General features: G+C 32.3%; 1 protein-coding gene across 2 annotated transcripts in view; it reads right to left on the reverse strand.

The window, feature by feature from the left end:
* Positions 1-17,500, reverse strand: part of LOC106869419 (sarcoplasmic calcium-binding proteins I, III, and IV) — a 118,926-nt gene that overhangs the window by 3,967 nt on the left and 97,459 nt on the right. For both annotated transcript variants that reach the window (XM_089359002.1, XM_014915151.3), the window contains exons 6-7: positions 14,752-14,849; positions 1-7,687 (exon numbers count right to left, since the gene is read on the reverse strand). The exon at positions 1-7,687 is cut by the window's left edge and continues 3,967 nt beyond it. In XM_089359002.1, coding sequence (XP_089215128.1) covers positions 7,574-7,687; positions 14,752-14,849 — 212 coding nt within the window. In that variant the 3' untranslated portion in view covers positions 1-7,573. The remainder of the gene's footprint in view (positions 7,688-14,751; positions 14,850-17,500) is intronic.

Consider the following 17,500-nt stretch of genomic DNA (forward strand, 5'->3'; position numbering starts at 1 on the left):
GATGCCCTTAAGAATATATTATAAAGTATTTATTCCACCTTTTATTTTTATATAACATTGTAACCCTATTTTTCTTTTATATGCGTAACTGGGCACCCGTGGGGAAAGGCAGAAATTGCTATTGTTATTGTTGATGTAAATTAAAGCGGTAAACTGGCGGAAGTTGAAGAACGACAGGGGAAAATGCATTGCTTTATTTGTTCGACTCTTTATGCTCGCGGTTCAAATTGCGCCAAAGTCTTCTCTACCTTTTACCCTTTTGACATCAATAAAATATAATAGCAGTCAAGTGTTGAGGTAAATTTGATCGACTATACTCTTCTCCTAAAATTGCTGGCCTCGTGCCAAAGTCTCAAATCATTATTATTATTATTATTATTATTATTATTATTATTATTATTATTATTATTATTATTATTATTGTTATTATTATTTTTATTATTATTATTATTATTATTATTATTATTATTATTATTATTATTATTATTATTATTATTAATAATAGTAGTAGTAGTAGTAGTAGTAGTAGTAGTAGTAGTAGTAGTAGTAGTAGTAGTAGTAGTAGTAGTATGATGTATAGCAAACTGGTTGAAGCTGGTATAGTATTACTTTTGAAAACACTGCTGATTCGGATGAAAACCAAATTGAAACTGGAATGAAGCCCAACCAATTTGAATCGAGTGTTACACTTGGCAGTCTTAGAAACACCCTGCTACGCTTTGATTATCATTATCGTTAAATTTCTTCATTATTTTACCACTTATCAGAGAATATTTAAGATTACTTTTCCTATATATAATTATTGATCTCTTCAAGTTTGTTATGTATCATATAATTATTTTCAACATCATTATAATTTCTATAATATAGTGCTATGTTATGATAACTATTTTACAGAATAAAATGTATTTTTTCAGGTAATATTTTTTAAAAATTATTCTTGTTTCTGTTAATGAATTTTTTTTTTAATTTCCTGTTTCGGTTTAATTATAACATGTTTCTTTGAAATAATCTTTTCGTAATATTAGAATCAATCTGTCAAATATTATTAATTAAAAATCTCATTAATTACGTATGAATTAGTTTTGAAACAGAAACAGAACAAATTTTGCTTGAAACCAAATATTAAATCAAGGGTAATGTTTTGATAATCCAATGAAAAGTATGTGCCGTGTTGATAATAACAATTTTTACAGTGCCACAAACAAAAATAGGTCTGTTTAATTTCAAAGGTTATTTTTGCAGTAGACGAAGAATAAATTCCGTTTTGTCACACATATATGAATCTTGTACATTAGATTTCACTTCGTTTTTTTTTCTTTATTTTTGTTACATTTAATAACTGGGAAAAATTGGCGGCCCTATTTCATTAAGGCATTCACAATTAAATCGACTGTGAAACTCGATTTATCTAAAACAACATAAAGCGAAAGTGTTTTATAAAATATTGATTTCTTTCAAATAGGGCCAACACCTCAAGTTTGTATTGGAAGTTTGATTGTATGAACGTCTCTATATCAATAGTACTCAATTTATTGAATCTTTTGATAGCAGAGATAAATTGGCCAGGATGTATATTGAAATCAGATCATGGCGCGAGAGAACTAAATATTGTAAAATATCCAGTTTAATCCACCATGTTTTGTCTGTCATTTCAGCGATAAAGGAATGAATCATCAAATACTGAAGTCCCGTATATAAAACACACTACGTACATGTTACAAATAATTGTTCAATAACATAAAATAAATTTAATTTTGAATTATGATATGAAAATGTGTTTATAACACCGAGCATACGGCATGGTATGTCACGTACATAAAGATTCTACCAGTTTCGAGCTAGTTTGCTCTCCAGAGGTATCCCGCTGCCCCGTGTTGCCTTGGCCAGGGGCATATGTACGCGACAACAGCTAGCAGACAAAGTGTAAAATTGTAAAAGTACAGACCAGCACACTGATTTAATTACTTAGGGATTGAATTACCAGATCAAACTGTCAGTTTAGTACGTGACAACAATAAAATTTCAGTGGTATTTAAGTTAAAAAGCAAAGACGAGACGTTTTCAAGCGGACATCATCGACTGCCAAGAAACCTGCTAAGATGGGAATAGTTGGAAACACATTGACACACACATACAGACACATACACCCATACATACATACATACATACATACATACACATACACAAACACACTCTCTCTCTCTCTTCCTCTCACAACAATATAGTATGCATGTATGAAAGTATGTATGTATGTATGTATGTATGTATAGATAGATAGATAGATAGATAGATAGATAGATAGATAGATAGATAGATAGACTGGTAGGTAGAAAGATAGATAGATAGTTAGAGTGGTAGATAGCTAGCTATCTAGGTAGATAGACAGATAGATAGATAGATAGATAGATAGATAGATAGATAGATAGATAGATAGATAGATAGATAGAGACGTTAATGAAAGAGTAGAGCTCTAAATATCTTGGAATGAATCCTACGCTGACGGATAAATGCAGTTTCCTTATACCAAAATTCGTATTCATCTCAGTGAATGTTGAACGTAAGGAGAATGCAAGCAACTGATGGCGTTAGTTTTAGTTGGGCAATGCATATACACATCATATATACATACATATATAAATATAGATAGACAGACAGACAGACAGACAGACAGATAGATAATTGTTATTGATACATATTTTTATATAGATAAAACTTTAAATTTTCTTTCAAAAGATTCCCCTGTTTCATATCATAGATGCCAGTTCCTTTAGGTTAAATGTAAACATTTTCAAAGACACTAGAGAAAAACTTTGTTGTTTAGTATATATAATTTTTATAGTTTACGTATGCAAATTTATTTTTAATAAACTTCATGAAGGCAATTACAACTTATTTTTAACAATTGACTTTCTATTATTGGTTTCTCTATAGCTAAACTTTACGTAGTCTTGTGGTCTTGTGGTCTGTTAGATACCGCGGAGATTAAGCCTCGACATAAATTTATGTAAAGATATGTAAAAAGCCAATTCACTGTTATATATTTGTAAGTAATTGTACGTACGTCTAAAGTTTCAGTGAATATGTTTTATAGAACGTATGAACATATCTGTGTTCGACATTATATCAGATCGATCGCACATACGAATGTATATGTGTGTGTGTGCATGTATGAAGGTTGTATGTGTGTGTATATATATATATATATATATATATATATATATATATATATATATATATAAATAAATGTATATATGGATATGTGTGTGTGTGTTTGTGTGTGTGTGTGTGTGTGTGTGTGTGTGTGTGTGTGTGTGTGTGTGTGTGTGTGTGTGTACACACAGACATAAATAGTTATATCTATCTATCCTATCTATCTGCATCTCTCTCTTTCTCTCTATGTATATATATATGTACATATATATATATATACATTGAGTAACATTAAGAGACTGAGAGAGGGATGGGCCGAGGACATTAAAACGGAGGGAGTCACAGGCATAGAATATACTATTTACACTATTTTATCTCTGACAGCCATTCTTGATATTCTTTACAATCTCTGTTCAAATATTGCCGGTCATCTTTGCCTTAATCTTTCCGAGTTCGATAAAATGAAGTTTCAGTTTGATATTATTAACTAAGCCGTTTCTCCAAAATTTTAGCCTTGTTTCTTTGTTTCATATTATTGGTATTTTTGAAACAGTATTACTAATAGTTCTGCGGCTAAATCATTGTTCTTTAACGGATTAATCATTCGTAAGGAATATATAATTTCAAACTTACATTAATCAGTTGAATTTTATCTGTGAATTAATTAATTCGTTAACTAAGAAAAGGATATAATAATATTACTCTATATTAGATTTCTTCAATAGTCACAGAATCTTTATAGTTAAAGAAGAAACTTATATACGGGAAAAATGTGACGTTTCGAATATTTTCACCAGGAATCATAGATGATATAAGCGCATTAGGAAGATTAAACCCGGGATTATTGGGGCCGTGATCTGACCGGTTGAGAGTTTAAAATTTGCTCTGAAATACTCACAATGAAATAAATACAAGAAAAATATACTACAAATAACCGTATAGAATTGTTGTTCCTTTTTACACTATTAGATGGCGCTTGTGTGATGATAGTGGAATTTACACTAGAGACGGCACCTAAGAATAAGTTTTCAGTTTAATGTTCGACAACTCAATAGTAAGTTGATCTGTTGCTTGTAACTGCCTTCACGTATGAATCATAATTCCGTTCCTCAGTTTTTGATAATCAGTGTTGGAAATTATACAGTAAGAACAAGGATGCTGTCTTTTCTCTTCAGATGAAAGCATTAAATATTACAAAAGTTTCAATATTATAGATTCTAAGATTAAAAGAGTCAGGTTTGTAAAAAAAAACACTTTCAGTTACTTTCTGATATGACTTCACATTCTATTCCATTTACTCTATAAAGATATTTAAAAACTACCACGAAAATAAATATCAGAGGCTTTTAAATTATTATTAGGTTTATGTAACTAGTGAGCATGAGCGGTATTAACGATCATAGTAGGAAGCTATTACAGCTGACAATATTTCTAATATAGTTAAGATTTTTGTTTCTCACAAGTCATGAAATTGTTTGTGAGAACGGACGTCTATGTTATCGACCGCACTACTTGATTGCAACTTTATTTTATTAACCGATTCTGAAGGATATAAGGTAAAGTCGATCTCAGTACGATCAAATACTGGATATCATTGTATCCAATGCATTAATGATTCTGTCAAAGAATTGCCACTTGGAAAATTATAATTTAGCCACAGGGTCAGGAATTTGTAGAGAAAGGAATTGGCTACTACATGGAACCCAGTACTTGGCAGATACTCAATTATATCGACCCCAGGAATGGTAAAGGTGATCTTAGCGAAATTTGGACTAAAAACGTAAAGAGGCGGTGCGAATAACGCTTGGGATTTTGATGGAAGAATTAACGATTCTGTGACTCCACCGTGCAAGAGATGAAGAAAGACATTAATAAGAAGAGGTAGAAAGGAAGTAAGGTAAAACAGAGATGTGTAAAAGAAAATGAAGAAGGAAGGTTGATAGAAGAAAAAGGAGAAGAAGAAGAAGAGCAGAGAGGAGCAGAAAAGATGAAAGGGAGAAAGGACAAAAATAAGAAGAAAAATATATATACATTTAAAAAACAAAAAAGCAAACCTAATGAGAGAGAATGAAAGAAATGGACACGAACAAAAATCTTTTTATTACTTTTTTAATATCATTAATATATATGTATATATAGATGTATGTATGGGTAGAAAATAATAAAAACAATATAAATGTCAAAAGAGATTGAAAAAGAAATGCAAACGAAACCTACGGAACAGATATCTTAAAACAAAACCATAATACTAGTAGCGCATTAGATGTGACTGTATGTGAGTATGTGTGTGTGTCTGTGTGCGTGTGTGCGTGCGATTGTATCTATATATGTATAGACATTGAGATCGACAGCGAGAAATAAGTTATGAAGGAATTATTTCCGTATATAACCATGTTATCTTTTATTCTATCCTGGAACTTATTGCTGTGTTGCTGTTATATATATATATATATATATATATATATATATATATATATATATATATATATATATATATATATATATATATATATACACTTTCATAAATGCCTAAATACATGTATGTTTATATATATATGTGTGTGTGAGTGTGTGTGAGTGTAAATATATGTTTATAATATATATATTTCGAAGGTGAAGAACAAGAGATATTAATGTGTTTTCTAACCAGCTGGTAAATATAGGCAAGTTATTGTAGGGTTATATTAGCTAAATAATGAAGTGTAATAACACTAGAGACGTTCATGTGAATGACGGGTATTTGCCTTGGTGTATGGCTTTTATGCTGCATTTGTTTTAGTAAGTAACTCTAATCTCTGAATTCTTTGCTATCTACTTACGATGTGTACTTTAGTAAATTAAAAAATTTGCGGCAAGAAAATGAAGATAATTGAGAAAAGTATAATGCAGGAAGCTGACGTAACTGATATGGAAAGCGCTTTTTTAAAACTGTTCACATATATATATATATATATATATATATATATATATATATATATATATATATATATATATATATATGCATACATACATACATACATATATACATATATGTATATGAATATGTATTCATATATGTATATATATATATATATATATATATAAATATATATATATATATATATATATTTATGAATGTATGTATGTATGTTTAAACTTATATGCATGTGTATATGTATGCATTTTCAATGAAGCAGAGAAAAAACAATAATAGGCAGTCTACAACAACTAACAAGTTCTCAAAAAATAAAACATATCAAAAGTGAAGTTTTGAGATAAAGGAATTATGTTTTCCGCATGTACTTGTATTTGTACGTTTATTATGTAATTGTCTCCCTTTAAAGCAAGAATATAGCAAGGAAAAATAAGAGAGTTCATGAAGAAAGAGAAAGGATTTGTAGTTGAACATCTTTAAAGATATCTAGGTAGATATATGTCAGACATTTTATCCCTAACCTGGGTGACTAGCGATCATGTAATGATATTTTTAAATTGGTATGTATATGTGTATACATGCATACATATGTATATTTACACATACATATATGTACATATATATGTATATATATATATGTATGTATAACTACTTATGCATGCATGTGCTTATAGTGTGATGCGCCTGTATGTATGTTTATATATATATATATATATATATATATATATATATAGTTATGTTTGTATATATGTATGCATAGGTTATTGGAGTATTTATGTATATATGTTTCTCAGTGTGCTCGTGCGTGTGTATGTGTGTGTCTATGTGTGTGTGTAAATACGCGTGGGAATGTAGATGTGCGTGCTAGTTCACGTGTGCGTGTATGTGTGTTTGATTATTTCATGCAATCAATTAATTGATTAATTTGAATATAATAATATAATAGAATAAATGCGAATAAATGAACATTAAAATATTAATGACATCCGATATACACTGTTATTAAATTTGTTGAAAATAATGGAATGGATACACAATTATTAAAGACGTTTTAGTACAATTCTTCATAAGAGTTTTAATAAAATTTTAATATTCATTTTAGTTATTATAATATTACTATTGTTACTTTTTATTGTATTATTATTTTTATCATTATTACGGTTTTTGTTTTTCTTGTTATTTTTATTTTAATCATTATTATTATTGTTGTAATAGTTCTTAAAATATTACCACCATCGACATTATGATGATTTTAAAATTATTAAGATCACTATCATTATTATTATTGTAGTTATTTTTTGATAGATATGACTGCTAGCATTTAGATTGCTAGTTATAATAGCGTTATTGAGATAAGATTGCTGTAAGATTTTGATGATTTTTATAATAATTATAATTAATATTTATTTTAATATTTATTTGTTCATTTTGATATATTTGTTTCTTGTGTCATTTTTTTAAAATTTTCGCTCTGTATTTAAAGGAAGTAAAAATAAGAGGCTGCTATTAAAAGCTTGGTGTTCCAAACAGATAATTTCCCTTGGCATTACGATCGTTTGAGATGAAATACTCAGTCCAAAGTCGTTTGAATATATCTCTCGTCACCATTGTCTTGCCGCCCTGAAACGAGAGAAAAAAAACCCATTAGAATCTTAGAGGAGCAATATTGTAAAATATCTCACAGAATTTGTGGGCGTAAATAATTTACAAAAAATATTTGATGCTACGTAAATAAATTATTCGACAAAATGAAGAGAATGTGTTTTCATTGCCTCGTCATGAAGAGATGCTTTGCCCATGACTCGTTTTAGGATGTTTTGACACTGGTGAAAAAGAGGGAAAGAGAGAAAAAGATGGCGAGAGAGAGAGAGAGAGAGATAGCGAGAGAGAAAGACAGAGAGTGAAAGAGAGAGAGAGAGACGGAGAGTGAGTGAGAGAGAGAGAGAGAGAGAGAGAGAGAGAGAGAGAGAGAGAGCAAGGGCATGAGATAAAGGGAGAGAGATGAAGTTATTCTCAAGACCGAAGTACCTTAAATTACCAACTAAAGAATCACTAAGGGCAGGTGAAGGTCTTAAACAGATAGTTGTATTAAGCCTACAGATGAATCAAGTAACAATTGGATTTGAACACAAACGCTTTAATGATTTCGTCAGTCTTCCTTAGACTGGTACAAATCTCAGAATGATAAAAGACAATATTGATCTTTGTAGAATTTGAATATAATATGCACGGTGTTGGAATGACCGCAGCCAAGCCTCATGGGAAGTTATACGGTTTTATCGATATTCTGACTTACGCCGACGGCATTGCAGATCTTGTATTTGACTCTAAGAATAACGTTTACGAAAGCTGTTCCAGACGACCATCATATTCTGGACATTACAGATCTAGGAATTAAAGAATGAATTAAAGAATGAATCGGAAAGTAAACAAACTGCTAATTTTGGTCGGTGGAACGGACGCTATGTAAATGATCCCAGAGCCATAGAAGTTGAATTTGGAGTTGGTGGAAGAAAGCGAACTTTAGAGGTAAAATAGAGCTGCGTGTCTCAGACCGAAGTGATTGCAATATTCATGATATCTTAGCTCTGAAGCACTTCATACCTCTAGAAGGTGCAGGTTAAACTGCAAACAGTAGAACAAAATGTGACAGTGGAGATGTATCTAGAAGTCACGACCGGGATGCGAATCAGCCATATTAGAGTGTAAGAATTTAAGGGACAAAATGCTTACATAAATAAGTGTTGAGATGGTTGGGGATTTGGGATGCTGTTCTCTTTCATTTTGTGCCCCAAAAACTTATACTACTCACACGCGCGCACACATACACACAAACACACACATACACACAAAAAACACATACACATAAACAGACACATACACAAATATACATATATATATATATGCAACAGTTTTACTATTTTATTGTTTCTAACCAATTAGCTGCAGTGTCTAATTGGAACGCCGTCATATGTAGAGTTGTATTGAAAATATTCGAGTATAGGATTAACTGTTACCTTTGTTAGAGATACTGGTTATATATTTAAATTTTAACCATTGTTATCTCCGAAAGATTGTAACTATCTTTGAATTGCATTGTATATCCGTTGACTACTTTGAGATATTTATATAAGTCAAATACCTTCGCTGCTGGAGTTAAGGCCGGAAAATTGGCGTATTAGCGATAGCCTTGTGCCGGAAACACGTGTCCACGACGGCCCTCCTATCTCCAGACAAAAACAAACTTAATTGCTTTTCAATTCCGGAGAAGTCTTGAATCTTGTCATTAAGTTCTCTTCTCAAATGGCGCTTGTCTTCATTATTATATATCTTCTTGAAGCGAAAATAACGTCAATAAATCATGAATTTATGCTATATGGTATTTGATATACCTGTATTTGTGTATGTTAAACTAATCTTAAACGGATCTATCTTGATATGTGTAAATTAATGTACTTATTATAAATGTATGTGTTTCTATTGTTTCTCTTTTAGAACTAGCTAACTTCTGACTAACAAAGCTATGCTTGAAGATCTCGACCAATAACCATTTCATTTCCTTCTCCATTCGGTTAGAGCTACCATTCTATGTTGGGTGGTAGATTATTAACTGTTGACCATTTTAGACTACCACCTTTCTCTACGTGACTTTAACTAAGGAGACACATTTACAAGCACTTTGGCCAGACGTTCACTTTGCGAATATCTAATTCTTTTTTCTCCCATCAGTCTCGAAGACACTAAAAAGTCTTTTGTTAAGACTAAACAATTAAGATGTGGAATTTTTAGTGTCATTGACTCTCGCAATGAGATGAACGCCTAAACGAAACTCACTGACGTCACACGAGCGTAGAGACTACAAATTCCTGTTCTGGTTAGATATCTATCATCAGGTTTTCGTTAATGCGTCGCGTAATATCGGTTTTGAAGTAAATAAACGCACTTGATTTAATTTATTCTATAATGAAATCAAAATGTTTTATTAAATGTTAATTAAATTTATTTTATTAAATTTCATCAGCAATTTTACAGAAATAAACTGATTGTATCATGACCTCACTCGCATCGCTAAATAAATATACACTGTCTTTCAAATAAACCCCAACACACACACGCATACATACGTATCCACACATACATATATCCACATGAACGTATGATTGGATATATAAACTCAAATGAATACAACATTCCTTATATATATATATATATATATATATATATGCATCAAAGCAGTGTAGCATAATGTGTGTGTGTGTATAATATATATATATATATATATATATATATATATATGCGTGTATGAGTGTGTGTGTATATGTATGTGTGTCACTGCGTGTTTGTGTGTATGTATATATGTATATATGTGTGAATACATATGTGTTTGTGTGTGTGTGATTTGTCAATGATAATTGTGATAATTTAGTTAATTTTCCGAAAAATAAATTATCTATAATCTTTCAGCGAAATAAATGAAGTAAAATGGAAGCAAATTTTGATCATTTAATCTCAAAGGATTTCAAAGACAGATGAAACTTCATCAATCAAGGTGTTAATTCAATATAGTATGAAACTAATTAATAAATAAATAGGAGATGCTGAGTGAGTGTTACAGATTAGTTCTTGCAGACACGAGTTTTGTAAATGCTTTCATCATTATCAGAATAATTGGCACTTAGAGAGTCGAAACTTAAGTGTAATCCTGCGATGAAATGCTTGACTCATCGTATATTAGTGATCTTCTATGAACTCACTCGCCAGGATAGGAAGAAACCAAATCAAATTTAAGCTACATCATGCAGTTAAAAATGGAAAGACATATTTGCATATGTTGTGGTCTAGATGCGAAATGTCTGTAGAAAGAGAAGGATGCAGCGAGTCTGTTTGTAAATTTCTTCATTTCGAGATAAGCTGATGCTAAACCACCGCTACCCCGTCCCCAGAACAACAATAGTGTATGTTTCCAAGTGCTAACATCTGTTCACTATACAGACATAACTGCCCGAACATGAATCGCATAGAGATGAAATTGGAAGCCATTAATATTTTGAACCAGGCAAAATGCATTCAAAAGAATAACTTGTTTTTGCAGTGACACTAGTGTTGATAATACTCAATAGTCTTCCTCAAATTACACCGTAGTGCCTTAGATAAGTGCAGAAGAGATTAACTCAGATTTTCCTAAAAGCATTAAATAGATGAGATGGTGATCATAGCTTGAATAGCTTTAGTCATGGATCTGTTCGATAAGGGAGGATTTAGGGTTAAGCATTAACATCACCAGCAACATTCACCGAGTTTTCAGCGACCCATCAGTGTTCCCAGCCACAACCATTATAATGATTTCCATCGAGGACTTGTAAGCAGACATGTTGGCGCTTATGAAGCAGACTATTTCCATTTTGAGTTATAACAAGAGATTATCTTCAATGTAACAGCCAAACAGCTGAGTAGTTTTAATGGTCTATAACTTCTGTTTCAATAGGTGCTGCATTGAGATGAATTTAGATATTAATAGGACATTAATAGAATAAGTAACAATCAACAACGAAGTCGTTTTAATTGACCGTAACCTCAATTTCTATAGGTGTTACATTGTGACAAATTCAGATATTATTGATGGAGAACTTCTCAGAAATAATAATTATTATTGGGATGTTGGCAGCCGTCCATTGCAATCTATCATTTGAGAAATTATTCAGCGGAATATCTAACACTGCATTATGTAGTGAGATGGTTAATGGAGAACGTTAGGAGCGTTAACGCTGTTTGAAGACAGCGCGAATTTGTCGGTCGATAGACAACAGATTTTATAACGGAGAGAATGTATCCGATTATCACTCAAATTTATCGTCACATTTGGCCCACTGCTTTCCATTGGCCATGAAGAACGGGTAGACATTCCCTGCTTAATGAGTATGGGCGCCGCTAAAGGGCCTTAATACTAAGATTTTCCTTTTTTATCAAGACCTCGACTTTCCCGATTTTCATTTGAAGCGGAAGGTGAAAAAGGGGAAGTGGGGGAGAGAGAGATACAGACAGATAGAAAGACAGAATGAAAAAGAGGAGGAAGGAGGAAATAGAAAGAGAGCTACAGCTCTCCAGTGAATGTGAGAAATGTGGATGAGAGCGACGAAACAGACATGGTTATATGTCTTATTCTATCAGGGTGTAGGCTGCTGAGAAGATCTGAGAGAATGCATTGAAGTTGGATGAGTAAAAATAAGCCAGGATTTTGTTTGGGCTCCCCGAATAATTATTTGGTTGGCCGAAGCGAAAGGATCTCAATATGAGAAGGACTGCAGCAACCATAGGCTCTTATATCCTGTACACTGTGTATACTTTAAATCTCATTTCTTCTTTATTTTCTCCTCAGCCAACTCCATCCCCTACAGAACTTGTACCGTCTCTGTGGAATATTCTCCCTCAGTCAACGCCATTATGTTAAATAGAAACCATCATTCTTATTGTTTAATCGTCAATCAAAATGGTACCATTTCTTCCGACTCCTTCCGTTCTGAGTTTGACAATGTCGTTCATCCTTTCGGGGTCAATAAAATAAGTTCCAGTCGAGTAATGGGGATCGATGCAATCGACAAACCCTTTGCCCCCAAATTGCTGGCGTTCTACCAAAATTTGAAATTATCATTATATATTACAGTTGTTGTCTTTGTTGTGATTTCGTGGCCAGAGATATGGCTTAGCTCACTAGAAAGTTTACGTATTAAAACAATCGAAACTTAAGAATAGAACTATTTCGTTTTAGTTATTTTCTTCCCATATCTCTCCCAGCAGAGAGATAAGCTAGCTATGGCGTATCTGGAAACATCAAGCAAAAGTTTGCTGTGATTCCATTCAACTAAGTTTTTCTATTAAGAAGAAAAAAATAACAGCCGTCGACAATTTCAATTGAAAGAAGCTGCAGAGAAAATTAACAATAAAAGAAGATTTAATTACACAGGACGTCGTAAATATTTCAAAATAAAACAAAATTATTAAGTTTTGACAGAAAACACATTAACTTGAAAATTTGCAGCGATAAAACATACCACAATGACAGCAAAAACAATGACGCCTGCACGCAAAAAAAAACGGCGCGAAAATGTAACGTTTGCTCATTCAGCCGCTCCAATGGGTAGGTTCTGGACATTATTTAACCGATCAAAAAGAAATTTGCTTTGCAAGATTCTAAGAATTAACATCAGCAGGTCTTCACCAGAGGTCTTTCTCACGAGATAGAAAAGAAGAAGGCTACATATGTATCTTGGAAGAGCTCTTCCAAGTTTGATATTTAATTGAGTACGACAGATTGAAGGCAAGAAAAGATACAAAAATGTGAGTTCATTTTTACTCTTTGGATCTTCAGTGCATTTCTACTTGACAGGTGTTATTTGACGCAATGGCGGATCTAATGTGAAGTTATCGAAATGCACTCAGCGTCGAGATTTCTTCTTACCGTTCACACAGCTATATTCGTCCCATGAGAAACAACGAATCAATAATGGGACAGGGAATTATTTCTGTCTTTCGAGATTTTCTTCAAACACTTACTAAACGCAAAGTCAATAAATACTTTCACGCACACACACACACACACACATGCACACACACTCACTCACTTACGCGTACAAATATATATATTTATATGTGTGTGTGTATGTGTGTGTGCGTGTGTGTGTGTATGTGTGTATATATATATATATACGCATACATATATTATATGTGTATATATATATATATACACACATATATATATTATATGTATATATATATATATATATATATATATATATATATATATATATATACATATATATATATATATATATATATATATATATATATATATATAGTGTAAAAATTAGTAATTAATTAATAATTACTAATTTCACCAAGTAGTTTGGTGTGTTAAAACCATTATCGGTAAAAGTTATATAAACATAATTAAAATTTAGGGCTCTGCAAGCATTGTTTCACCACACACCGAAAATTAGAAATAGCAGCCAAAACTACTATTTCTCTATTCGGTAGAGAAATAGTAGTTTTGGCTGCTATTTCTAATTTTCGGTGTGTGATGAGGCAATGCCTGAAGAACCCTAAATTTTAGTTATATATATATATATATATATATATATATATATATATTAGTAAAAAGTAAGGCGGTCTATCATTCTTTTTAGATGGGAATTGCAGTTCGACATGGAAAAATCTCCTCCACCAGCAAAGACTACTAAGAGCGCGCCGAGCTGGCAGAATCGTTAGCACGCCGGGCGAAATGCTTAGCGATATATCGTCTGCCGTTACATTCTGAGTTCATCCTTTCATCCTTTCGGGGTCGGTTAAATGCGTACCAGTTACGCACTGGGGTCGGTGTTATCGACTTAATCCCTTTGTCTGTTCTTGTTTGTCCCCTCTCTGTTTAGAAAGAAATATATATGTGTGTGCGCGTGTGTATTTGTGTCTATCTATCTATCTATCTATCTATCTATCTATCTATCTATCTATCTATATATCTATATATATATATATATATATATATATATATATATATATATATATATATATATATATATATATATATATATATATCTGTATGTATGTATGCATATTCACAAGGAGAAAGAGGAAATCAGTAGTAAAAAAGACACTGATAAAAGATTATAAAAACACAAAATTGTACTTACATCAGAGAGAGTATCAAAAGCAGCCTCGCAGTCAGACTTGAGAATGCCGTAGGATGTGTACACGGTACTATACTCATGTCTATCAATAATATTGTCGCCTGTAATGAGATCAAAGGTTTTATGTGAGATTGATATGAAAAGATATCTTGGTAAGGAACATGTATCATTGATGCAAAACCAGATATGTGTACGAAACTACATATGAGCTATAGAATTGAATATCTTATGAATTTTAAGTTGTAGTGATGTGAAAAGGCTTTCACAAAAATATGAAATATATGTAAAATATCTTTTAATGAGTACAAATGCTTTTCAGTGACGTATATATATAGAGGGATGGTGAACGACTATGATGAGCGTATATTTTATGTACGATAACGCTCGAATATTGCAAACCATTAATGGGGGGGGGGGCACTCATTATGTGCAAATAGAATATAAAATTTAATTTTTCAATTAAAATTTTGACTGAGACATGGAAGTTTCAAAGGAAATCTCTTTCTGAGAAAATCCGAGGTGAGAGTTCGATGACGAGGCATCTCAATCATTTGTTAATCCTTCTTAGTGACCGATATTCCTAAACATACATATATATAAATACACACATGCACACACACGCACACGCGCACACACACATATATATATATATAAATGAATGTATGCATACATACATACACACATACATACACATAGGCATGCGTGCATGCATGCACACGCATTCATCACGCACAAATACAAATAAGTATGTTTTTAAGTTGGTTATCCATATGTATATGTGTGTGTGTGTGTGTGTGTGTGTGCGCGTGCGTGTCGCTGCGTGTCTTTCTCACTTATAAACAACGGCGGGAAAAAAGAAATACGGGCGTTTTAGGAGCGAAGTCTCTTGAGATATTTATTTTTCAATCGAATGAAGCGAAGCTACTCCCTTGTCACTCTCGCTTTCAGAATCGCAGTCGACCAGTGATTGTTTCGTCAGAAACCTGTAACCAATATGGCTATTGATCACCAATTCCAATATAATAAATAAATGTCGATCCATTCTCCACGAGACATTGGATTTGTACCTTAGGGACGAAACCCTCTTTCACTGATAGTAGTTTACAGCTGTTTGCACATTACCTATATAAAATAGAATATACTAAGTGAAAAGATGGCTGCTGCGTCCACCCTCAAATAACACAATTCAGTTCTTACAACGCTCTAAAACTTTTAGATAATAGAAGAAAAGAAGTCGTTTTGTGTAAGTTATCGATCTGTCCATCCAAACGTTTTCGTATTCATTATCGAAATTAAATCACTAACGACAGACCAGTCACTTGTAAATTTATTTATTTGAGCAGCCAATCGTTGCAAAGATGTCGGACATTAAAGCTAATACTTGAATATATTTTTTCTCAGAGATTCTTTAAGCCCCTCTTCTTTCTTGTTGTATTTTGTTCTTACTGTTCGCTGCTACCAGTGTCTTGATCTTATTTGGTTTTATTTGATTTTGATTTTATTTTCATATTGTTATCTCCGATAAGAATCTCACTTCTGTGTTATTTGTGTATTCCCGGACGGTGTTGCTTCGCATTATTATTATATATGTCTGTTCATACTTGATGGTGAAGAAATGATTTAATTCAATAATAAATACAGGACGGAGAACCAAAGAAACAGGAACGGCAGCAACAACTTCTCCATCAACAACCCCAACAAGAGCAGCAACAACAACAAAGGCAACAACAATTTAAAAGGAAAAGGGACAAAAAGAGCAATGGTGGCGACAGCAACAGCAGAACTAGACAACAAAAACAATATTAAGGTCAACAGCATCAAACAAACAAAATGAAAACACCAGCAGTGTACAAGCTGTCACCAAGAACCAGCGAAAGGTAAAAGTAGAAGCAAACGTAGTGAGACAATGAAGAGGCCTTCATTTGAAATCTAATCCAGATAGAAATTGTAGAAAATTCTCTTTTAAATGACCCTCAACCCAACAGAAACTCCAGATTGGATACCATTTACTAAGACTCGAGTTAATAACAGCATAACTGCAATACATTTTATGGATTCCAAATGTTTTAAAGAAGTAACACACTCTCATTGGAATATCATTATTACTTCATACTACACAAAAACTGCATATATATATATATATATATATATAATCATAAATATATAATCATAAATATATAGGGATTGACAGTAACCTGCTTCTCCAACATACTGAGAATTCAGAAATAGCAGTCAAAGAACTACTGATTTCAAAACTACAAATTATTACTCCAGATTGATAGCGATATTTTTGATACACACAGAACAAAAAACAGTAGAGAAGAGTAAAAAAACCACCTGCCTTTAGTTAATTTAGTACGATCGTTTCACAGTTAAGAGTAAAGAATACTCTATTCTGATCTTCAGCTAAATATTCTAATAAATTTGTTAATGTCTAAATAACTCACGTTAATCTTGACCATGTGAACATCAATACCACGTGAGGAAGACGTTAAAAATCCCTCGTGAGTTCAAAATCCCTCGCCCTAATGAATTTATGATGCACACTGAATTGAATTCATTAGGGCGAGGGATTTTGAACTCACTGGCCGATAAATTTCTTAACGTCTTCCTCACGTGGTATTGATGTTCACATGGTCAAGATTAACGTGAGTTATTTAGACAGGTGGTTTTTTTACTCTTCTCTACTGTTTTTTGTTCTGTGTGTATCAAAAATATCGCTATCAATCTGGAGTAATAATTTGTAGTTTTG

The sequence above is a fragment of the Octopus bimaculoides genome, chromosome 10 (assembly GCF_046866305.1).
Source record: "Octopus bimaculoides isolate indiv1 chromosome 10, ASM4686630v1, whole genome shotgun sequence".
Lineage (NCBI taxonomy): Eukaryota > Metazoa > Mollusca > Cephalopoda > Octopoda > Octopodidae > Octopus > Octopus bimaculoides.